The sequence below is a fragment of the Palaemon carinicauda genome, chromosome 12 (genome assembly GCF_036898095.1).
Source record: "Palaemon carinicauda isolate YSFRI2023 chromosome 12, ASM3689809v2, whole genome shotgun sequence".
Taxonomy (NCBI): domain Eukaryota; kingdom Metazoa; phylum Arthropoda; class Malacostraca; order Decapoda; family Palaemonidae; genus Palaemon; species Palaemon carinicauda.
Genome location: NC_090736.1, coordinates 153,209,499 through 153,234,785, shown reverse-complemented (window position 1 = coordinate 153,234,785; position 25,287 = coordinate 153,209,499). Strand labels below are relative to the sequence as shown.

The following is a 25,287-nucleotide window of genomic DNA, read 5'->3' as shown; positions in this document are numbered from 1 at the left end:
ATGGACTTGTTCATTAGTCTTTGGTCCTTCACCTAAAAGAAATCCGTCACTTCGTCGCAGTAATATCACTACTAAATATTTTATTTACACTAAATGTCAGTTAAAATCATATGAATTTAAATTGTAATCTTTGCTAGGTATAAATGCGTAAGTAATGTTTTTATCCACAGTTTAACAAAAAAATATTTTTGGGCAACTGTTTTCTGTTGAAAAAAATTACTATATGAACATGTCAGCTCTGGTAGACGTCCAGTGTTGCCAGGTATGGAGATATATTCCTAGATTTAGGGATTTTGGGTGTCTGATGGGGATATTTTGTACAAATTTCTATGAAGAAACAAAGTCGAGTAAACCTTTATATTGTTGCAATTAGTTCGCTTGCGCTTATATGAAATATATTGAGTAATTTCTACATTAGTAAAGCCTACATGATCAAGACAGAAGATAATATATTTGTGGAAATGGGGATTTTTAAGTTGTTTTGGGGATTTTTTATCATAAGTTTTGGGGAATTTTAGACTAACCCATCTGGCTGGGTTGCCAGTTTGGCCTATTTTCAGGCCAAAAACCTCTCAAATTTGACCTTTTTTCTTTTTAATTGGTTGTCCTTAAGTAATAGGAAAAAAGGCGGGCCTTAAATACTGTATAATTGGAATTTTTCTACTAATGGGTTGGCCTTTTAAAGCTTCTGTTGATTAGAAATTGGCCTTTTTCTCATCTAGAAAAACTGGCAACCCTGCCATCTGGCATCACTGAGTCGTCTACCCAAGTTGATAGCAAATACTACATCCGCTCACCATTCTTCGGAAATTTTCCAGTTTCCCTCGTTTTATTTAAACTTGCTGCCTCTAATCAAGTGAGTTGAAGCGATTTTAGTACAGATAACTATATTTTATTGTAATGATTACATGACAGTGCATCGTTATCAGTGTAGAAACAGGAATTAACTGGCCAGGTACTAGAGCCTGATCTCCCACCCTACCTGTTGGATATGGTACACCGGATATATAAGATATTACAAATGTTGAGTGGTACGTAAGTGGTACCGTAAAATAGGATTGCTTACTGGCAGCCCATGCGACGGTACATTTATATTTATGTATATTGCTTTCCATATTTGCTGGCTAATTAACTCTGTGGTTTAGGCCCGTCCCCCCATGACCACGGACTTAGCTAACTAAAAGCACAATTAGAATTAAGTTTGTCTAATATAATGTAAAATGGTAAGAGCAAAAGGGAATTTGGAGCCTTTGTAGTTTATTGGAGCAGATTTGCTATAAAGTTTCAAAAGTAAAAGGGAGACTAACATAAGAACAACCTAACCTGGGGTTCCCAGCTAACCTAACTTAGGAGACGTATCCTTTTGTACTTGGGGGACCGTATATCTGCCCCCCTTATTAGACTGCCTTATCCTTAGTTTACCTTAAGAATAAGTCTTGGTCCTGTCTTTGGTTCTCAACTGCCATCACTTTGTCACGATAACATTAAATCATAATATTTTGTAAATCGCATTTTACACCAAGATAACATTTTCAGGTGCTAGTGGAGCTTGTATCCTACTCATACTTCTTGTTTCGGTAAAGTTTTACTGTATTACAGCGGCTCCAAAGTTTATCCAGTTATACTGTTTTGAAGAAAAGGCTTGTTTTACGTTTACATATCGTTTCACCAGTATGTTTTCCCCACCCAAAACCCCGAGTTCCCACTGGGGGTCCCCCATTATCGTAGGATATAGATATATATATACATTTCTGAAACATTTGTGACAGGAACGAGTGTCATTTTCGAAGAGCGTAATTTTTTCTACAAGAAAAAGTAGGTTTTTTCCTAGGTTACATTGCCCTGTAATACAGTACAATAATACCCTTGTTTTTACCAGGTGGAGCTTGTATCCACCCAAGTTTTTAGGGTAAAATTGAATGGGGAATCGATAAGTAATGTTAAAAATAACCATTTCTTTTCTATACATTATTCTCTGGGACACATGATAAGTCCATGAAAAATTAACAAAATATCGGCATCCTATGTTCCTGAGATATTTTTCATTTGTTGACATTTTAAGATTTGCACACGTACGCAACTTTTTGTTTGCGTGATCTGGTTAGAGGGGTCTGGTGGCCGGCTAGGTCTGTGACCTGGGAATGTGGTCCTGGGGCTTACCTGCCCGTTCTTCTAGGTCTGTGGCCTTGGAACTACTGTGTTAGGTTTTGTGCCCATTGATATTCATCACAAAATTTATATAACTATTTTTCACCTTTTCCAAATTAAAGAAGTACTTTTCAAATAAAAAAAAATTATAAACTAATATTTTTCAATATTAAACTTACCCGATAATCATGTAGCTGTCAACTCCGTTGCCCGACAGAATTCTATGGAGGGATACGCCAGCTATCACAATACTAGAAGGGGGTGTACTTACCAGCGCCACCTGTGGCCAGGTACTCAAGTACTTCTTGTTGACACCTCTTCAATTTTTCCTCTGTCGTGCTTCCGGCAAGACGTTCTGGGATACGCTTATGATCTTCGAGTATTTTCACGGCTAATTGGTGAAGTATTCTCTCAGATTTCGGCTGTCGCTTTACTGGAAACCTTCTTATATTAGCTAAATAGCTTTTATATAGTCCTGATTAACGGTTAACGATCTTTTGCTTGATTTTGGAACCCCCTTTGGCTAACTCTTTGGATTCAAGATGTCTGACATTTCGCAAGCCCCCTCCCATAGACGATGTAGGTCTTGCAATAGGCGTATTCCGAAGGCCTCGGTAGATCCTCACACCGCTTGTTCTGACTGTAGGGACAGGCCCTGTCAGTTAGAAAATCGATGTGAGGAATGCGCCGGACTTTCGGAACTGGAATTTGTCCGTCTTTTGAAATATTCAACTAAGTTAGAGAGAGGTAGAGTTAGGAGGAGTTCTTCTCACTCTTCACTTTTTTCCTCACCTCATGATCCCCTACCTTTTCCTACCCCTGTAGTGGCTACCCCCGAACCTACTATTTGCCCTCCGCCTGATATGTCTGTTGTTTTGCGTGCTATTCAGGCCTTAGGCGATAAAGTAGAGTCAGTGGTAAGTGATCATAAGTCTCTGATGGCCGAAGTCAAGGAACTTAAGGTCAAGAGTGCAGTGGGTGGTATTAGTGCCAGTGCTGTGACGAGTGCTAGTGTCAGTGCAGTGCCAAGTGCTAGTGTCAGTGCCAGTGTGGTGCGTGAGGATATTTCTGTGCGAGCCAGTCGTCCTCCCAGTCCGGGACCTCTTGCAAGCTCCCAAGCCCAGGGGAGAAGCAATGTCGAAGGGCATAAGGGTTCGGCAGGCCTTGTTAGGCGCACAGAAGTATCCTCGGTGGTTGCGGGCGTGTCTTCCAAAGACCGTCACTCCCACCTGCAGACGATTGAGCCCGTCTTTTTCTCGTCCGCTGATCAACTGTCAGGGAAGAAACGTTGGTCTCAGGTCTCGAGACCACTTAAACGCAGAGTCCAGTCCGCGAGTGCTCAGCCAGGTTGCAGTCATTGGCTCAGCTCTGACTCGCCGCAGTCATCTGTCGACTGCACTCCGCCCAAGAGGAGTAAGGTTCTGCCACAACAGAGCTCGACTGTTAAGGCTTTACCTCAGCCTACTGTAGTTTCTGCCGACCCCAAGTGGACTCTACTACAGTCCATGCAAGCACAGCTTTCGGACTTGATGCGTGAGTGTCGGGCTGAGAGTGTTGCGCCTCCGCCTCCGCCTACACTCCCTCCGCCTGCGCTCGCTCCGCCTGCGCTCGCTCCGCCTGATCGCAGTACCACCTGCCAGGCGTACGATGTTGAGCCACGTTCTGAGTTTGCTGTTCCCAGTGGTGTTCAGCCTCCGCCTTCTTTAAGGCAACCTTTACAATGGGATCAGGAGGATTATACCTCTCTTCCTCCGCCTCCACTTGCTGCTCCACCAGTGGTGCAACACTCGGTTGAGGTACAACAACCTCTCCCGTCCATGAGTCAGTCTCCTCAGCTCTCGCTGCAGCGAGCTCAACCCTCCACAAGGCAAGCACCACTACACCTTAGCCTTGCGCCTCAGGAGCCTCAGCTTGCGAGACATTTACCGTGTTCTGCGCAGCCTCTACCTCATCGCGCTCCGCTCACACCACAGGAACAGGAACTTGCTACTCCACTTCCGCCAACCGCTCAGCAAGCGCAACCCTTGGGTTCAACCACTCATGCTAGGAGTCAGCCTCCTCCACCCATGCGCCTTCCTTCTGCTTCGTCGTTTATTCAGCCTTTGCAGTCTGAGCCTCAGGTTTTCCCTCAACAGTTACTTGAAGAGGAAACCACTAATATTGTTCCTACTCGTTCTGACTCTGCTGTTCAGCATTCTTGTCCGATCTCTTCGCTACACTCTGGTGATGAGGCGTCTGATGATGAGGCGGCACACCTGGATCCCTCGTCAGACGTGGATGAATCCAAGCCTTCTCCACAGTCTATTGACTTTCGTAAGGTCTTGGCTCTGCTTAGGGAGGTTTACCCAGACCACTTTGTCTCTGCTATTCCCCGCTCTCCGCCATCTGAGTTTTCGCTGGGCATACAGCAAGCTAAGTCCACCTATACTAAGCTAGTCCTAGCAAGGTCCTCTAAGAGAGCGTTAAGGATCTTAGGGGAGTGGCTGCAGACTAAGCAACACCTTGGCAAAACTTCTTTCATGTTCCCTCCGACTAAGCTCACTTCGAAAGCGAGCGTTTGGTATGCCACAGGAGAAGCACCAGGCTTGGGAGTACCTGCCTCTGCCCAGGCTGACTTCTCAAGTCTGGTTGACTCGCCTCGGAGAACTGCAATGAGACGCTCTAAGGTTTGCTGGACCTTCTCAGACCTTGATCACTTACTGAAGGGAGTATTTAGAGCATTTGAGATGTTCAACTTTCTAGACTGGTGCCTGGGGGCCCTCAGCAAGAAGACCTCTCCTGCGGACAAGGATTCTACCATGCTATTAATGTCCTGCATGGATAAGGCCATTAGGGATGGAGCTGGTGAGCTTGCGTCGATGTTTGTATCAGGGGTTTTGAAGAAAAGGGAACAGCTGTGTACCTTCCTTTCCTCCAGCATTACACCTTGTCAAAGGTCACAACTCCTTTTTGCTCTGCTCTCGAAGTTCCTCTTCCCCGAAGAGCTGGTTAAGGACTTGTCTGCTGCCCTGATACAAAAGGACACACACGATCTTGTAGCCTCATCGGCTCGTAAGTCTAAGGTTGCTACCTCAGTCCCCAAGACTTATCGCTCCCCAGTGGCTGATACCCCTGCTACGAGGTTCATACCGCCCTTTCGTGGTAGAGCCCCCAGCCGAGGAAGCTCCCGTCCAGACTCTTACAGGAGCAAGTCTAGGAAAGGCTCCAAGACATCTAAGGGAAAAAACTGACTCTCCGCATCTCCAGACAGCAGTAGGAGCCAGACTCAAGATCTTCTGGCGAGCCTGGGAGAAGAGAGGTGCAGACGCCCAGTCTGTCAGTTGGCTGAGGGACGGTTACAGGATTCCATTCTGCCTCAAACCACCTCTGACCACATCTCCCATCAACCTCTCTCCCAACTACAAAGAAGAGGACAAGAGGCTAGCATTGCAAAAGGAGGTGTCGCTACTTGTGCAGAAGAAGGCAGTGGTTATAGTCCGGGACCATCAATCCCCGGGCTTCTACAACCGTCTCTTTCTTGTGGCCAAGAAGACAGGAGGTTGGAGACCGGTGCTGGACGTCAGCGCGCTCAACGCGTATGTCACCAAGCAGACGTTCACGATGGAGACGACGAAGTCGGTCCTAGCAGCGGTCAGGCAGGAGGACTGGATGGTCTCGTTGGACTTGAAAGATGCCTACTTTCACGTTCCTATTCATCCAGACTCCCAACCTTTCCTGAGATTCGTTTTTGGAAAGGTTGTCTACCAATTCCAAGCCCTGTGTTTTGGCCTAAGCACAGCTCCTATGGTGTTCACTCATCTGATGAGGAATATAGCAAAATTCCTACACTTATCGGACATCAGAGCCTCCCTCTACTTAGACGACTGGCTGTTGAGAGCCTCCACGAGTCGTCGCTGTCTGGAGAATCTCAACTGGACTTTGGACTTAATCAGAGAACTGGGTCTGTTAGTCAACATAGAAAAGTCTCAGCTCATTCCCTCCCAATCCATTGTGTACCTGGGAATGGAGATTCGGAGTCAGGATTTTCGGGCTTTTCCATCGGCCCCCAGGATAAGCCAAGCCCTAGAGTGCATCATGAGCATGCTGAAGAGGAGCAGTTGCTCGGTGAGACAGTGGATGAGTCTCACAGGGACCCTTTCATCACTGGCCCTGTTCGTCGAGCTAGGGAGACTCCACCTCCGCCCTCTTCAATTCCATCTCGCAGCTCATTGGGACAAGGGTTCGACTCTCGAAGCAGTCTCTATCCCAATCTCCCAAGAGATGAAGACCACTCTCCTGTGGTGGAAGAACAATCTCCTTCTCAGGGAGGGCCTATCGTTGGCTATTCAGACCCCCAATCTTCATCTCTTCTCAGATGCATCGGACTCGGGCTGGGGTGCGACCTTGAACGGACGGGAATGCTCGGGAACGTGGAACGAGGAACAGGAATTGCTCCACATCAACTGCAAGGAGCTACTAGCAGTTCATTTAGCCCTGCTGAACTTCAAGTCCCTCCTGCTAGGCAAAGTGGTGGAGGTGAACTCAGACAACACCACAGCCTTGGCTTACATCTCCAAGCAAGGAGGGACCCATTCGAGGAGCCTATACGAGATCGCAAGGGACCTCCTCATTTGGTCAAGAGGTCTAAACCTCACTCTGGTCACGAGGTTCATTCAGGGCAATATGAACGTCTCAGCAGATCGCCTAAGCAGAAGGAATCAGGTCATTCCCACGGAATGGACCCTCCACAAGAGTGTGTGCAACAGACTTTGGACCTTGTGGGGTCAACCTACCATAGATCTGTTTGCCACCTCCATAACCAAGAGACTTCCGCTGTACTGTTCCCCTGTTCCAGACCCTGCAGCAGTTCATGTGGATGCTTTTCTACTGAACTGGTCCCATCTCGACCTTTACGCATTCCCACCGTTCAAGATAATAAACAAAGTTCTGCAGAAATTCATCTCGCACGAAGGGACACGGCTGACGCTGGTTGCTCCCCTTTGGCCTGCAAGAGAATGGTTCACAGAGGTACTTCAATGGCTAGTCGACATCCCCAGGACTCTACCTCTAAGAGTGGACCTTCTACGTCAACCTCACGTAGACAGGTTGCACCCAAACCTCCACGCTCTTCGGCTGACTGCCTTCAGACTGTCGAAAGATTCGCTAGAGCTAGAGGCTTTTCGAAGGAGGCAGCCAGTGCGATTGCCAGAGCAAGAAGGGTTTCCACTCGTAGAGTCTACCAATCCAAGTGGGAAGTCTTCCGAAGCTGGTGTAGAGCCAATTCAATATCCTCTACCAATACCTCTGTGACCCAAATAGCTGACTTCCTTCTACATCTTAGGAATGAGAGATCCCTTTCAGCCCCTACGATTAAAGGGTATAGGAGTATGTTGGCTTCAGTTCTCCGCCACAGAGGTTTGGACCTTTCTTCCAACAAGGACCTTCAAGACATTCTTAAGTCTTTTGAGACGTCTAAAGAGCGTCGTCTATCCACTCCAGGCTGGAACCTAGACGTAGTCTTAAGGTTCCTTATGTCACCTAGGTTCGAACCTCTCCAGTCAGCTTCCTTCAAGGACCTTACCCTCAAGACTCTTTTTCTCGTCTGCCTTGCAACAGCTAAGAGAATCAGTGAGGTTCATGCCTTCAGCAAGAACATTGGTTTCACAACCGAATCTGCAACATGTTCTTTTCAGCTCGGATTCCTAGCAAAGAACGAACTTCCTTCACGTCCTTGGCCTAGATCGTTTGAAATACCTAGCCTCTCCAACATGGTAGGTAACGAACTAGAGAGAGTTCTTTGCCCTGTCAGAGCTCTCAAATATTATCTTAAGAGGTCTAAACCTATTCGAGGACAGTCAGAAGCCTTATGGTGTGCCATCAAGAAACCTTCGAGGCCCATGTCCAAGAACGGGGTTTCGTATTATATAAGGCTTCTGATTAGAGAAGCCCACTCTCACTTAAAGGAGGAAGACCTTGCATTGCTGAAGGTAAGGACCCACGAAGTAAGAGCCGTAGCTACTTCGATGGCCTTTAATAAAAACCGTTCTCTGCAGAGCATAATGGATGCAACCTATTGGAGGAGCAAGTCAGTGTTTGCATCATTTTATCTTAAAGATGTCCAGTCTCTTTACGAGAACTGCTACACCCTGGGACCATTCGTAGCAGCGAGTGCAGTAGTAGGTGAGGGCTCAGCCACTACATTCCCTTAATCCCATAACCTTTTTTTAACCTTTCTCTTGAATGCTTTTATTGTTGTTTTTATGGTTGTTACGGTAGGCTAAGAAGCCTTCCGCATCCTTTTGATTTGGCGGGTGGTCTATTCATTCTTGAGAAGCGCCTGGGTTAGAGGTTTTGTAGAGGTCCTTTAGTAGGGGTTGCAACCCTATATACTTTAGCACCTTTGGGTTGATTCAGCCTCCAAGAGGAACGCTGCGCTCAGTAAGGAAGACGAACTTAAAAAAGAGGCAGAGTAACGGTCAATTCGACTTCCTTACCAGGTACTTTTTATTTCATTGTTATTTGAGATAACTGTTATATGAAATATGGGATACTTAGCTATCCTTTAATCTTGTACACTGGTTTTCACCCACCCCCCTGGGTGTGAATCAGCTACATGATTATCGGGTAAGTTTAATATTGAAAAATGTTATTTTTATTAGTAAAATAAATTTTTGAATATACTTACCCGATAATCATGATTTAATCGACCCTCCCTTCCTCCCCATAGAGAACCAGTGGACCGAGGAATAATTGAGGAGGTGTCAACAAGAAGTACTTGAGTACCTGGCCACAGGTGGCGCTGGTAAGTACACCCCCTTCTAGTATTGTGATAGCTGGCGTATCCCTCCATAGAATTCTGTCGGGCAACGGAGTTGACAGCTACATGATTATCGGGTAAGTATATTCAAAAATTTATTTTACTAATAAAAATAACATATTTTTCACCTTTTCCCTCTTAAATCCATAGTAGTGTACAAATTACATATGAATTTTCAATATTAAACTTACCCGATAATCATGTAGCTGTCAACTCCGTTGCCCGACAGAATTCTATGGAGGGATACGCCAGCTATCACAATACTAGAAGGGGGTGTATTTACCAGCGCCACCTGTGGCCAGGTACTCAAGTACTTCTTGTTGACACCTCCTCAATTATTCCTCTGTCGTGCTTCCGGCAAGACGTTCTGGGATACGCTTATGTTCTTGGAGTATTTTCACGACTTTGGTGAAGTATTTCTCTTTGATTTCGGCTGTCGCTTTACTGGAAACTTCTATATTAGCTTAGTTAGCTTTTGGAATTAATTTGATTAATTTTGGTGACGAGAGAGTATGAACTCTCGTTCACTTTTCAATGGCCGACCCTTCCCTTAGACGGAAGTGTTGGTGTCTAAGAGAGTATAGACTCTCTTTCTTAATTTTGCTTAACAAAAGTTATAGATTTATTTTATATCTCTCCGCCTCTTATAGGCCTCTTCGATTAACTTCCTTTTATTATAAACTCATTAAAATTAATTTTTATTTTTGTTTATATTCGACCTTCCTAATAGTAGGCGGTCTTTTACCGAAGTTAATAAACTTTGAGCCCGTCATTTCGGTTTTACCTGTTAACATATTATGCTATTTCCGCCACAGAGTTTGAAAGATTTTCTTTGACAGTCTCGTACTGTTTTCAAAGCTGAACTAACGTTTTGTTTTGTCTCTGCAGTTGTTGACGTTCAGAACGTTCAACTTGCACTCTATCGTTACGATAGAGAAAGAATGTTCACGGTTTCACGTTGCAGTAAGAGTAACCGTGTCTAGCGTTTTGTTCATTCTTTCTTAACTTAATGGTTTTGATCCTAATAAAGGAACTTTTCAGTTTTTTTCCTTTAACAATAATATGTTTTAACGATATATATGATTGGGCTCTTCTCTCAGGTTCTAAGTCAGGAGAGAGAGAGAGAGAGAGAGAGATGGAGACGGAGGGAGAAAGAGGATAAACGTTTCATTCAAGCCTGCCAGGCGTACGAGTAACGTCGTTATCGTTTTTTGCTCTTCTCCCTAGTCTCTTTAGGGGAAGAAACTAAACGTTTCTAGAGTGATCTAGTGTTTAGTCTCTTTCCACCACTGAATTATCTTTCATTAGATTTTTCTGTTTCATTGTAATTCTGTTTTCGCAATTACTAACTTTGAGAAAGGATAGAATTGCGTATTTCAGGTACAAACCACTTAAAGTTTCGAGTTCAGTGAAATAAGTGCAAACAGAAATCAAAGTGATAAGTGATTAGTGCGTGAGGGTACTTTTGTGCGCGCCAGTCGTCCTCCCAGTCCGGGACCTCTTGCAAGCTCCCAAGCCCAGGGGAGAAGCAATGTCGAAGGGCATAAGGGTTCAGCAGGCCTTGATCGGCGCACAGAAGTATTCTCGGTGGTTGTGGGCGTGTCTTACCGAGACCGTCACTCCCACCCGCAGACGATTGAGCCCTTATTTTGCTCGTCTGCAGAAGAGATTAGGGGAGAAAATAAAGGCAGAGTAACGCTGGTCTCAGGTCTCAAGACTTCTTAAACGTTAAGTCCAGACCTATGCCAGACGTACGAAGTTAAAGTTCACAACCCGAATGCAAAGGTTCTGCCACAACAGATCTCTGCTGTTAAGGCTTTACCTCAGCAGAACTTAGTGTCTGCCGACCCCAAGTTAACTCTACTGCAGTCCATACAGTCACAACTTTCGGTCTTGATGCGTGAGTGTCGGGCTGAGAGTGTTGCACCTCCTCCTCCGCCTACACTCCCTCCACCTGTTCTCGCTCCGCCTGTGCTCGCCCAGCCTGCACCTGCTCCGCCTGTGCTCGCCCAGCCTGCACCTGCTCCGCCTGGTCGCAGCACCATCTGCCAGGCGTACGATGTTGTGAACTCTACTACAGTCCATGCAAGCACAGCTTTCGGACTTGATGAGTGAGTGTCGGGCTGAGAGTGTTGCTCCTCCGCCTCCGCCTACACTCCCTCCTCCTACACTCGCTCCGCCTGATCACAGTACCATCTGCCAGGCGTACGATGTTGTGGACTCTACTACAGTCCATGCAAGCACAGCTTTCGGACTTGATGAGTGAGTGTCGGGCTGAGAGTGTTGCTCCTCCGCCTCCGCCTACACTCCCTCCTCCTACACTCGCTCCGCCTGATCACAGTACCATCTGCCAGGCGTATGATGTTGTGGACTCTACTACAGTCCATGCAAGCACAGCTTTCGGACTTGATGCGTGAGTGTCGGGCTGAGAGTGTTGCTCCTCCGCCTCCGCCTACACTCCCTCCACCTACACTCGCTCCGCCTGATCGCAGTACCACCTGCCAGCAGTTCCACCTGCCAGGCGTACGATGTTGAGACACGTGCTGAGTTTGCTGTTCCCTGTGGTGTTCAGCCTCCGCCTTTCTTAAGGCAACCTTTACATTGGGATCAGGAGGATTATACCTCTCTTCCTCCGCCTCCACTTGCTGCTCCACCAGTGATGCAACATTCGGTTGAGGTACAACAACCTCTCCCGTCCATGAGTCAGTTTCCTCAGCTCTTGCTGCAGCGAGCTCAACCCTCCATAAGGCAAGCACCACAACACCTTAGCCTTGCGCCTCAGGAGCCTCAGCTTGCGAGACATTTACCTTGTTCTGCGCAGCCTCTTCCTCATCGCGCTCCGCTCACACCACAGGAACTGGAACTTGCTACTCCGCTTCCGCCAACCGCTCAGCAAGCGCAACCCTTGGGTTCAACCACTCATGCTAGGAGTCAGCCTCCTCCACCCATGCGCCTTCCTTCTGCTTGTCTTTTATTCAGCCTTTGCAGACTGAGCCTCAGGTGTTCCCTCATCGGAGTCTTGAAGAGGAAACCACACTATTGTTGTTCCAGCTCGTTCTGACTCTGCTGTTCAGCATACCATGGTTTAAACCCCATGCAAGCATGCATAAAGCACTCTAGCACTGGTCATGGAATTTCTGAGAAATGTTAAACGCCATGCACACGCTCTGCTTTCCTTTCAGCAGGCTCTGCTTACAGCAGGCTCTGCTTACTACATGCTCAGCATTCAGCATGCTCTGCATTCAGCATGCTCTGCATACAACATGCTCTGCATACAGCATGCTCTGCATTCAGCATGCTCTGCATACAACATGCTCTACATACAGCATGCTCTGCATTCAGCATTCTCTGCATACATCATGCTCTGCATACCTTACCGCATGCTTCTCAACACATCTTGGGTTGTTGCCAACTCACTAGACTGTCAAGCAGTTTCATAACGTTGCCTTCTAGTCTGCTGCTTTGCACCAGTGAACCCTCACTCAGAGAACTTAGCTTTTCTAGGATAAGGTCCCTGTAGATGAGAAAGTTCTTTTCTCCCTCCTTCTGATATTCCCTTGAGGACTCTGTCATTTGGAGGGAGCCTTTAGCTGCATAACCTCTTATGGACTTTTATTTAAGCATAACATGCTTACAGGGAAGGTAATGGTTACGCTTCAGCCGCTAATCCCGTCTGTTACCACACCTGCTCCCATAGACCTTGAGCTGTGTTGCATGACATGCAGTCCAAGCTTAGTCCTTGTTAGAGGATTTTTTGTTTACGGAGTCAATGTGTCACGGGGAAGACGTTCAACAACCAACAGAAGGGACTTGTTGTGACGCAGTGCGGCAACCTCAGCAACCCGTTAAGGAGTTGTCTGTACGACCCAGACAGTCTAGACAGATTCGGGTTGTCACTGTACTTCCTCGCTTGCCCATGATTGACAGTTTACAGACTGTGCAGCAGTATCATGATCTTGTGTCCGGCTCCGTCAGACGACTGGCTTTTAAGAGCTCCCTCAAGTCGTCGCTGTCTGGAGATTTTCAAATGGACTATGGATCTGACCAAGGAACTGGGCCTCCTGGTCAATTTTGAGGAGTCTCAGCTCGTTCCATCCCAGACCATTGTCTCCTTGGGTATGGATCTTCAGAGTCGAGCTTTTCGGACTTGTCCGTCGGCCCCAAGGATCTTCCAAGCCCTAGAATGCATCCAGAGCATGCTGAGAAGGAACCGATGCTTAGTCAGGCAGTGGATGAGTCTAACAGGGACACTTTCATCGCTGGCCCTGTTCATCGAGTTAGGGAGACTCCACCTCCGCCCCCTTCAGTATCATCTAGCTGCTCACTGGATAAAGGACATGACGCTAGAGACGGGCTCAGTTCCTGTTTCCGAAGAGATGAGGTCTACTCTAACGTGGTGGAAGAACAGCATTCTTCTCAAGGAAGGTCTACCTTTGGCTGTTCAGACCTCCGACCACCGTCTCTTCTCGGACGCATCGGACACGGGCTGGGGTGCGACACTGGACGGACAGGAATGCTCGGGAACATGGAATCAGGAGCAAAGGACACTTCACATCTATTGCAAGGAGTTGTTGGCAGTTCATTTGGCCTTGATAAACTTCAAGTCCCTCCAGCTTAACAAGGTGGTGGAGGTGAACTCCGACTACACCACAGCCTTGGCTTACATCTCCAAGCAGGGAGGGACTCATTCGAGGAAGTTGTTCGAGATCGCAAGGGACCTCCTCATTTGGTCAAAAGATCGAAAGCTCACGCTGGTAACGAGGCTCATTCAGGGCGATATGAATGTCATGGCAGATCGCCTCAGCCGGAAGGGTCAGGTCTTCCCCACAGAGTGGACCCTTCACAAGAATGTTTGCAGCAGACTTTGGGCCCTGTGGGGTCAGCCAACCATAGATCTATTCGCTACCTCGATGACCAAGAGGCTCCTCTTGTATTGTTCTCCGATTCCAGACCCAGCAGCAGTTCGCGTGGATGCCTTTCTGCTGGATTGGTCCCATCTCAACCTGTATGCATTCCCGCCGTTCAAGATTGTCAACAGGGTACTTCAGAAGTTCGCCTCTCTCAAAGGGACACGGCTGACGTTGGTTGCTCCCCTCTGGCCCGCGAGAGAATGGTTCACTGAGGTACTGCAATGGCTGGTCGACGTTCCCAGGACTCTTCCTCCTAGAGTGGACCTTCTGCGTCAACCTCACGTAAAGAAGGTACACCCAACCTCCACGCTCTTCGTCTGACTGCCTTCAGACTATCGAAAGACTCTCAAGAGCTAGAGGCTTTTCGAAGGAGGCAGCCAGAGCGATTGCCAGAGCAAGGACGACATCCACTCTCAGAGTCTATCAGTCTTAATGGGAAGTCTTCCGAAGCTGGTGCAAGGCCAATGCAGTTTTCCTCAACCAGTACCAATGTAACCCAGATTGCTGACTTCCTGTTACATCTAAGGAACGTAAGATCCCTATCAGCTCCTACGATCAAGGGTTACAGAAGTTTGTTGGCAGCGGTTTTCCGCCACAGAGGCTTGGATCTTTCCTCCAACAAAGATCTACAGGACCTCCTTAGGTCTTTTGAGACCTCAAAGGAACGTCGGTTGTCCACTCCAGGCTGGAATCTAGACGTGGTCCTAAGGTTCCTAATGTCATCAGGATTTGAACCGCTCCAATCAGCCTCTTTTAAGGACCTCACATTAAAAACTCTTTTCCTCGTGTGCTTAGCAACAGGTAAAAGAGTAAGTGAGATCCACGCCTTCAGCAGGAACATAGGTTTCACATCTGAAACGGCTACATGTTCCTTGCAGCTCGGTTTTTTGGCTAAAAACGAGCTTCCTTCCCGTCCTTGGCCTAAGTCGTTCGAGATCCCAAGCCTGTCCAACATGGTGGGGAATGAACTGGAGAGAGTACTTTGCCCAGTTAGAGCTCTTAAGTTCTATCTAAGAAGGTCAAAACCATTACGAGGACAATCAGAAGCCTTATGGTGTGCTATCAAGAAGCCTTCTCTACCAATGTCTAAGAACTCAGTTTCTTACTACATCAGGCTTCTGATTAGAGAAGCAAATTCTCATCTGAAGGAAGAAGACCTTGCTTTGCTGAAGGTAAGGACACATGAAGTGAGAGCTGTGGCTACTTCAGTGGCCTTCAAACAGAACCGTTCTCTGCAGAGTGTTATGGATGCAACCTATTGGAGAAACAAGTCAGTGTTCGCATCATTCTATCTCAAAGATGTCCAGTCTCTTTACGAGTACTGCTACACCCTGGGTCCATTCGTAGCAACGAATGCAGTAGTAGGCGAGGGCTCAGCCACTACATTCCCATAATCCCATAACTTTTTAACCTTTCTCTTGAATACTTTTTATGGGTTGTACGGTCGGCTAAGAAGCCTTCCACATCCTTGTTGATTTGGCGGGTGGTCAATTCTTTCTTGAGAAGCGCCAAGGTTAAAGGTTGTGATGAGGTCCTTTAGTATGGGTTGCAGCCCTGTATACTTTAGCACCTTTGAGTTGATTCAGCCTCCCAAGAGGAACGCTGCGCTCAGTAAGGAAGACGATCTTATTAAAGGCAGAGTAACGGTTCAAGTCGACTTCCTTACCAGGTACTTATTATTTCATTGTTATTGTGGATAACTGATTATATGAAATATGGGATACTTAGCTATCCTTTAATCTTGTACACTGGTTTTCACCCACCCCCCTGGGTGTGAATCAGCTACATGATTATCGGGTAAGTTTAATATTGAAAAATGTTATTTTTATTAATAAAATAAATTTTTGAATATACTTACCCGATAATCATGATTTAATCGACCCTCCCTTCCTCCCCATAGAGAACCAGTGGACCGAGGAATAATTGAGGAGGTGTCAACAAGAAGTACTTGAGTACCTGGCCACAGGTGGCGCTGGTAAATACACCCCCTTCTAGTATTGTGATAGCTGGCGTATCCCTCCATAGAATTCTGTCGGGCAACGGAGTTGACAGCTACATGATTATCGGGTAAGTATATTCAAAAATTTATTTTATTAATAAAAATAACATTATTGTGGAAGGGTTCAAGCTATTCTAGCACCCATGTTACCCACAAAGAAGATTTGTGGGTAAAGTTGTACTGTATTACAGGGTCTGATTTCGAACTGAAAATATGCTTTCCTGTAATAAATAACGAGATTTGACCAAATTTGACCTTCATTTCAACCGCAAACCAACAGAACAATCAATCCAACTAACTTTAAGTGTCCGGTGTGACGGTTTAAACAATCCCCCGGTCTCAGAATTCTCCTTGACATTGTATAATGGTTCTTTTCCGCCATTAGCTCGCTTTGCTCGCATGAAAATAAAACATCAAGCTCGTATGTTCTGGCAAGTGGTAATGTTGAGCTGCGCACGCTAACATTACAGGAAAATAAAACTTCAATCTCGTAGGCGCTGGTAAACGGTAATGTTCGCGCATGCGCAGATTATCAAGGAGAATTCTGAGACCGGGGGATCGTTCAGACCGTCACACCGGACTGGTTGCTGTTATTACTGATGAAATGAAGGTCAAAACCAGTTAAATAACGTTATTTTCTATAGGAAAACATATATTTTCAAGTAATAAGAACCTTTACCCCTGTCCTAACAAATCACATTCACCCAATTTGCTTTGTTGCAACCCCAATGATACGCATGCATATTTTTTCAGGTGTCAATACCAGTATGGCTGCTGTAGAGCCCAAAAGAGCAAAACTTTGGGGTGGTCGTTTTGTTGGATCCACCGATCCAGTGATGGAAGCATTTAATGCATCAATTTCATATGATAAAACAATGTGGAAGGAAGATATACAAGTAAGTCCTCTTTGTGTTCAAAGATTTTCTGTACAAGAATTCCCTTGTTATTTCCTTTGCTATTATGTAGATTTGCAATCAGTTCACTTCATTTCTTTGGTTTCACCCTATTAACCCTTTTACCCCCAAAGGACGTACTGGTACGTTTCACAAAACTCATCCCTTTACCCCATGGACGTACCGGTACGTTCTTGCAAAAAACTGCTATTTAAAATTTTTTTTGCATATTTTTGATAATTTTTCAATATTAAACTTACCCGATAATCATGTAGCTGTCAACTCCGTTGCCCGACAGAATTCTATGGAGGGATACGCCAGCTATCACAATACTAGAAGGGGGTGTACTTACCAGCGCCACCTGTGGCCAGGTACTCAATCATTTGTTGTTGACACCTCCTCAATTATTCCTCTGTCGTGCTTCCGGCTAGACGTTCTGGGATACGCTCATGGTCTTCGAGTTTATTCATGGATATTTGGTGAAGTATTCTCTTAGATTAACGGCTGTCGCATACTGGAATCCTTTTTATATTAGCTAGTTAGCTTTTATATAAATACTGATTAACGGTTAATGAATTTTTGCTTGTTTTTGGATCACCCTTTGACTTACTCTTTGAAACAAGATGTCTGACGTTTCGCAAGCTCCCTCCCATAGACGATGTAGGTCTTGCAATAGGCGTATTCCGAAGGTCTCGGTAGATCCTCACACCGCTTGTTCTGACTGTAGGGAACAGGCCCTGTCTATTAGAAAATCGGTGTGAGGAGTGCGCCGGACTTTCGGAATTGGATTTTGTACGTCTTTTAAAATATTCATCCAAGTTAGAGAGAACTAGAGTTAGGAGAAGTTCTTCTCACTCTTCTATGTTTTCCTCACCTCATGATCCCCTACCTTTTCCTACCCCTGTAGTGGCTACCCCCGAACCTACTGTGTGCCCTCCGCCTGATATGTCAACTGTTTTGCGTGCTATTCAGGCTTTAGGAGATAAAGTAGAATCAGTGGTAAGTGACCATAAGTCTCTGATGGCCGAGGTTAAAGAACTGAAGGTCAAGAGTGCAGTGGGTGGAAATAGTGCCAGTGCTGTGACGAGTGCTAGTGTCTGTGCAGTGCCAAGTGCTAGTGGTGCCAGTGTGGTGCGTGAGGATTTTTCTGTGCGAGCCAGTCGTCCTCCCAGTCCGGGACCTCTTGCAAGCTCCCATGCCCAGGGGAGAAGCAATGTCGAAGGGCTTAAGGGTTCGACAGGCCTTGTTAGGCGCACAGAATTATCCTCGGTGGTTGCGGGCGTGTCTTCCTTAGACCGTCACTCCCACCTGCAGACGATTGAGCCCGTCTTCTCGTCCGCTGATCTTCATGCAGGGAAGAAACGTTGGTCTCAGGTCTCGAGACCGCTTAAACGTAGAGTTCAGTCAGCGAGTGCTCAGCCAGGTTGTAGTCATTGGCTCAGCTCCGACTCGCCTCTGTCATCGGTCGACTGTACTCCGCCCAAGAGGAGTAAGGTTCTGCCTATACAGACCCCGACTGTGACTTTACCTCAGTCTGTTATCGTTTCTGCCGACCCCAAGTGGACCCTGCTTCAGTCCATGCAAGCTCAGCTTTCGGACTTGATGCGTGAGTGTCGGGCTGAGAGTGTTGCACCGCCTACACTCCCTCCACCTGTTCTCGCTCCGCCTGTGCTCGCCCAGCCTGCACCTGCTCCGCCTGTGCTCGCCCAGCCTGCACCTGCTCCGCCTGGTCGCAGCACCATCTGCCAGGCGTACGATGTTGAACCACTTTCGGAGTTTGCTGTTCACAGTGTTGTTCAGCCTCAGCCTTCTTTAAGGCAACCCTTGCTTTGGGATCAGGAGAGTTACACTCTTCCTCCTCCTCCCCTTGCTGCTCCACCAGTGGTGCAACTCTCGGTTGGGGTACAACAACCTCTCCCCTCCGTGAGTCTGTCTGCTCAACCAGCGCTGCACCGAGTTCAACCCTCATCTAGGCAAGCTCCTCTACACCATGGACTTGCGCCTCAGGAGCCTCAGCTTGCGAGAACTTTACCTTGTTCTGCGCAGCCTCAACCTTCTCATGCTCCACTCATCTCTCAGGAACAGGAACGGACTACTCCGCCTCCGTCCTCCGCTCAGCTTGTGCAAGCCTTGGGTGCAACTCTTGCTAGGAGTCAACCTCCTTCACCCATGCACCTGCCTTCTGCTCCGACTGTTGTTCAGCCTATGCAGTCTGAACCTCAGGTTTTCCCTCAAGTTGAGGAAACCTCTGTTATTGTTCCTACCCGTTCTGACTCTGCGGTTCAGCATTCTGGTCCTTTTGCTTCGCTACCTTCTGCTGATGAAGTGTCGGATGATGAGGAGGCACATCTTGATCCCTCATCAGACGTGGAGGAGTCTAAGCTTTCTCCATTGTCTGTTGATTTTAGAAAGGTCTTGGCTCTACTCAGGGAGCTTTACCCTGACCACTTCGTCTCTGCTGTTCCCCGCTCTCCTCCATCTGAGTTTTCGCTAGGCGTACAACAAGCTAAGTCGAGCTATACTAAGCTTGTCCTAGCTAGATCCTCCAAGAGGGCCTTAAGGACCTTAGGGGAGTGGCTTCAGTCTAAACAACACCTGGGCAAGACTTCCTTCATGTTCCCTCCAACGAAGCTCGCTTCGAAAGGTTGCGTTTGGTATGCCACAGGGGAAGCACCAGGCTTGGGAGTTCCTGCCTCTGCCCAGGCTGACTTCTCAAGTCTGGTGGACTCGCCTAGGAGGACTGCGATGAGACGCTCGAAGGTTTGTTGGACCTTCTCAGACCTGGATCATCTTCTGAAAGGGTTGTTCAGAGCTTTCGAAATGTTTAACTTTCTCGACTGGTGCCTGGGAGCCCTCAGCAAGAAAACATCTCCTGCGGACAAAGACTCTGCCATGCTAATTATGTCCTGCATGGATAAGGCTATCAGGGATGGATCGGGTGAGCTAGCGTCGTTATTTGTATCAGGGGTGTTGAAGAAAAGGGAACAACTGTGTACCTTCCTCTCAGCCAGCATTACACCGTGCCAGCGGTCACAGCTCCTTTTTGCTCCACTCTCAAAGTTCCTCTTTCCCGAGGAGCTAGTTAAGGACTTGTCGGCTGCCCTGATACAGAAGGACACGCACGATCTTGTAGCCTCATCGGCTCGTAAGTCTAAGGTTACCACCTCTGTCCCCAAGACTTATCGCTCCCCAGTGGCTGATACCCCGGCCACTAGGTTCATACCGCCCTTTCGTGGTAGAGCCCCCAGCCGAGGAAGCTCCCGTCCAGACTCTCACAGGGGCAAGTCTAGGAAAGGACCCAGGACATCTAAGGGAAAGCACTGACTCTCAGATTCTCCAGACAACAGTAGGAGCCAGACTCAAGATCTTCTGGCAAGCCTGGGAGAAGAGAGGTGCAGACGCACAGTCTGTCAGTTGGCTGAGGTACGGTTACAGGATTCCATTCTGCCTCAAACCTCCTCTGACCACATCGCCCATCAACCTCTCTCCCAACTACAAAGAAGAGGACAAGAGGCTAGCATTGCAAAAGGAGGTGTCGCTACTTGTGCAGAAGAAGGCAGTGGTTATAGTCCGGGACCATCAATCCCCGGGCTTCTACAACCGTCTCTTTCTTGTGGCCAAAAAGACAGGAGGTTGGAGACCGGTGCTGGACGTCAGCTCTCTCAACGAGTATGTCACCAAGCAGACGTTCACAATGGAGACGACCAAGTCGGTCTTAGCAGCGGTCAGACAGGAGGACTGGATGGTCTCGTTGGACTTGAAAGATGCATACTTTCACGTTCCCATTCATCCAGACTCCCAACCTTTCCTGAGATTCGTTTTCGGAAAGGTTGTCTATCAGTTCCAAGCCCTGTGTTTTGGCCTAAGCACAGCTCCTATGGTCTTTACTCTTCTGATGAGGAATGTAGCAAAATTCCTGCACTTATCGAACATCAGAGCCTCCCTCTACCTAGACGACTGGCTGTTGAGAGCCTCCACGAGTCGTCGTTGTCTGGAGAACCTCTCTTGGACTTTAGATCTAATCAGAGACCTAGGTCTATTAGTCAATATAGAGAAATCTCAACTCATTCCCTCCCAATCCATTGTGTATCTGGGAATGGAGATTCAGAGTCGGGATTTTCGGGCTTTTCCATCGGCCCCCAGGATAAACCAAGCCCTAGAGTGCATCATGAGCATGCTGAAGAGGAGCTATTGCTCAGTGAGACAGTGGATGAGTCTCACAGGGACCCTCTCATCTCTGGCCCTGTTTGTCGAGCTGGGGAGACTCCACCTCCGCCCTCTTCAATTCCATCTTGCAGCTCATTGGGACAAGGGCTCGACTCTAGAAGCAGTCTCTATCCCTATCAACCAAGAGATGAGGACCACTCTCCGGTGGTGGAAGCACAATCTTCTTCTCAAGGAGGGTCTATCATTGGCCATCCAGACCCCCCATCTTCATCTCTTCTCGGATGCATCGGACTCGGGCTGGGGTGCGACCTTGGACGGACGGGAATGCTCAGGAGTATGGAACAAGGAACAAGGATTACTCCACATCAACTGCAAGGAACTGTTAGCAGTTCATCTTGCCCTGTTGAACTTCAAGTCCCTCCTGCTAGGCAAAGTGGTGGAGGTGAATTCAGACAACACCACAGCCTTGGCTTACATCTCCAAGCAAGGAGGGACCCATTCGAGGAGCCTTTACGAGATCGCAAGGGACCTCCTCATTTGGTCAAGAGGTCTAAACCTCACACTGGTCACGAGGTTCATCCAGGGCGATATGAATGTTTCAGCGGATCGCCTCAGCAGAAGGAATCAGGTCATTCCCACGGAATGGACCCTCCACAAGAGTGTGTGCAACAGACTTTGGACCTTGTGGGGTCAACCTACCATAGATCTGTTTGCCACCTCCATCACCAAGAGACTTCCGCTTTATTGTTCCCCTGTTCCAGACCCTGCAGCGGTTCATGTAGATGCTTTTCTTCTGAACTGGTCCCATCTCGACCTGTACGCATTCCCTCCGTTCAAGATTATAAACAAAGTTCTGCAGAAATTCGTCTCGCACGAAGGGACACGGCTGACGCTGGTTGCTCCCCTTTGGCCTGCAAGAGAATGGTACACAGGTACTTCAATGGCTAGTCGACTTCCCCAGGACTCTACCTCTAAGAGTGGACCTTCTACGTCAACCACACGTAGACAGGTTGCACCCAAACCTCCACGCTCTTCGACTGACTGCCTTCAGACTGTCGAAAGATTCGCTAGAGCTAGAGGCTTTTCGAAGGAGGCAGCCAGTGCGATTGCCAGAGCTAGAAGAATTTCCACTCGTAGAGTCTACCAGTCTAAGTGGGAGGTCTTCCGAAGCTGGTGTAGAGCCAATTCAATATCCTCTACCAATACCTCTGTGATCCAAATAGCTGACTTCCTTCTTCATCTTAGGAATGAGAGATCCCTTTCAACATCTACGATTAAAGGGTATAGGAGCATGTTGGCCTCAGTCCTCCGCCACAGGGGTTTGGACCTGTCTTCCAACAAGGACCTTCAAGACATTCTCAAGTCTTTTGAGACGTCTAAAGAACGTCGTCTTTCCACTCCAGGCTGGAATCTAGACGTAGTCTTAAGGTTCCTTATGACATCTAGGTTCGAACCTCTCCAGTCAGCTTCCTTCAAGGATCTTACCCTCAAGACTGCTTTTCTCGTTTGCCTTGCAACAGCTAAGAGAGTCAGTGAGGTTCATGCCTTCAGCAAGAACATTGGTTTCACAACCGAATCAGCTACATGTTCTTTTCAGCTTGGATTCCTAGCAAAGAACGAGCTTCCTTCACGTCCTTGGCCTAGATCGTTCGAAATACCTAGCCTCTCCAACATGGTAGGTAATGAACTAGAGAGAGTTCTTTGCCCTGTCAGAGCTCTCAAATATTATCTGAAGAGGTCTAAACCTATTCGAGGACAGTCAGAAGCCTTATGGTGTGCCATCAAGAAACCCTCGAGACCCATGTCCAAGAATGGGCTTTCGTACTATATAAGGCTTCTGATCAGAGAAGCACATTCTCACTTAAAGGAGGAAGACCTTGCATTGCTGAAGGTAAGGACCCACGAAGTAAGAGCTGTAGCTACTTCGTTGGCCTTTAATAAAAACCGTTCTCTGCAGAGCATTATGGATGCAACCTATTGGAGGAGCAAGTCAGTGTTTGCATCATTTTATCTGAAAGATGTCCAGTCTCTTTACGAGAACTGCTACACCCTGGGACCATTCGTAGCAGCGAGTGCAGTAGTAGGTGAGGGCTCAGCCACTACATTCCCTTAATCCCATAACCTTTTTAACCTTTCTCTTGAAATACTTTTATTGTTGTTTTTATGGTTGTTACGGTAGGCTAAGAAGCCTTCCGCATCCTTGGATTTGGCGGGTGGTCAATTCATTCTTGAGAAGCGCCTGGGTTAAAGGTTTGGTAGAGGTCCTTTAGTAGGGTTGCAACCCCTTATACTTTGGCACCTTTGGGTTGATTCAGCCTCCAAGAGGAACGCTGCGCTCAGTAAGCAAGACGAACTTTAAATAAAAGGCAGAGTAACGGTTCTATTCGACTTCCTTACCAGGTACTTATTATTTCATTGTTATTTGAGATAACTGTTATATGAAATTTGGGATACTTAGCTATCCTTTAATCATGTACACTGGTTTTCACCCACCTCCCTGGGTGTGAATCAGCTACATGATTATCGGGTAAGTTTAATATTGAAAAATGTTATTTTTATTAATAAAATAAATTTTTGAATATACTTACCCGATAATCATGATTTAATCGACCCTCCCTTTCCTCCCCAGAGAGAACCAGTGGACCGAGGAATAATTGAGGAGGTGTCAACAACAAATGATTGAGTACCTGGCCACAGGTGGCGCTGGTAAGTACACCCCCTTCTAGTATTGTGATAGCTGGCGTATCCCTCCATAGAATTCTGTCGGGCAACGGAGTTGACAGCTACATGATTATCGGGTAAGTATATTCAAAAATTTATTTTATTAATAAAAATAACATTTTTTTGAGAAACTTCAGACATTTTCCAAGAGAATGAGACCAACCTGACCTCTCTATGACAAAAATTAAGGCTGTTAGAGCAATTTAAAAAAAATGTACTGCAAAATGTGCTTGAAAAAAAAAAAAACCCTGGGGGTTAAGGGTTGGAAATTTGCAAATAGCCTGGGGGTAAAAGGGTTAAAAGGTTGTGTAGAATCTAACTTGCTCAGTGTACAGTATCTCAAAACATCTGAAAATTATCCCTTTTGACCAATTATTAATCAGTTGAATATTGTGGCTAATTTTGTGAAGTTATGATTTTTTCCATGACAACATTTGATGCGAATGATGTATGTTTCAAGGATGTATCGATTTTAAAAGCTTTGTGAATTAAAGAGGGTGCAGGGACATAGCCCCAATTTGAATAAGGAAATAATAGTCAAGTTATATTATGCACGGGTACCCTAAGGTTAGACATATCTTATTAATTTCGTTGCAACTATAGCACAACGACAGATGCAGTTGACTGTTGCATAGAAAAATATGGACTGGAAATTTTTCTAATAGCTGACCGGCACCTATCCACAAAACTATACTCGTACCATTACTAGAAAATATCACCTGTGGAATAAGGTTTTTTAATTATTATTGTGATGTAAATTTACAGAAATTCTTTATTGTATCTGGGTTTACCTTAAAGCATAGTTCTCATCTGTTGCAGCAGCCAACCTTGTTTCATGGCTCGACCCTTCTCACATTGTTTGATTTACTCTAATCTCTGTAATCACTAAAACCTCTGCATGATAGATCACCAAAGGAATTTGATTGCTTTACAACCCTTTTGTTCCTACACTAAATACAAACCATTGTCTTTTAATTGGAGTATAACATCAGCAAAGCTGAAACAATATAAAGGAAAATTTAATGTAGTTATAACAACCAACAAGTGGCGGCGAAGCCCTTCCCATGTCTGTCAGCTAAACATTCCCTTCTGACTTCAGCTACAAGCAGTACACATGTACTCATTGTGCATCTCAAATTTTGACAGTTTTACCCTTTTTTTATTTTACCCTTTCTACTTCACTTTTCTAGATAACTGGATAAGTTTGTAGACAGGTTGTTTCATTTGGTAACCCTGGATGAATTAAATGGAAAGTACAGTTACAGAGATATGCAGTTATTTCCGGATAAACTACAAACGTACGGCATTTCTGTGCAAGCCTGCCATTAATCTTATCATCCTTGTGATATGACTGTTTCTAGTCATCCTCTCGGTATGTGTTGTTATACGACAAGGACAACTGAAACTTATAGAAGTTGGTCTTCCATGGGCATCACTGGTGCTCCTTTGGTGGGAGAAAATTGTTGAGCCAGGAGTTCTAGGCTGCCTGTTTGGTGTCTTCCCAATTCCTGGTTCTTCCTTGGAAGTGCTGAATGGCGGTGTTGTCACTTGCTATTTTTGACGAGCCTCCAGTTCCTTCTTCTTCTTGGGGGCATCTTCGTTGGTTTCAAACACTTCGATCGAGAAGAAGGCTGGCAAGGAGAAATTTGTGTG

The 25,287-nt window shown here is 46.5% G+C and overlaps 1 protein-coding gene across 1 annotated transcript in view; it reads left to right on the top strand.

Annotated features, from left to right (window-relative positions):
- Positions 1-739: 739 nt before the first annotated feature.
- LOC137651336 (argininosuccinate lyase-like) overlaps positions 740-25,287 on the top strand; it is a 113,189-nt gene continuing 88,641 nt past the window's right edge. The window contains exons 1-2 of the mRNA XM_068384626.1: positions 740-856; positions 16,607-16,749. Coding sequence (XP_068240727.1) covers positions 16,621-16,749 — 129 coding nt within the window. The 5' untranslated portion in view covers positions 740-856; positions 16,607-16,620. The remainder of the gene's footprint in view (positions 857-16,606; positions 16,750-25,287) is intronic.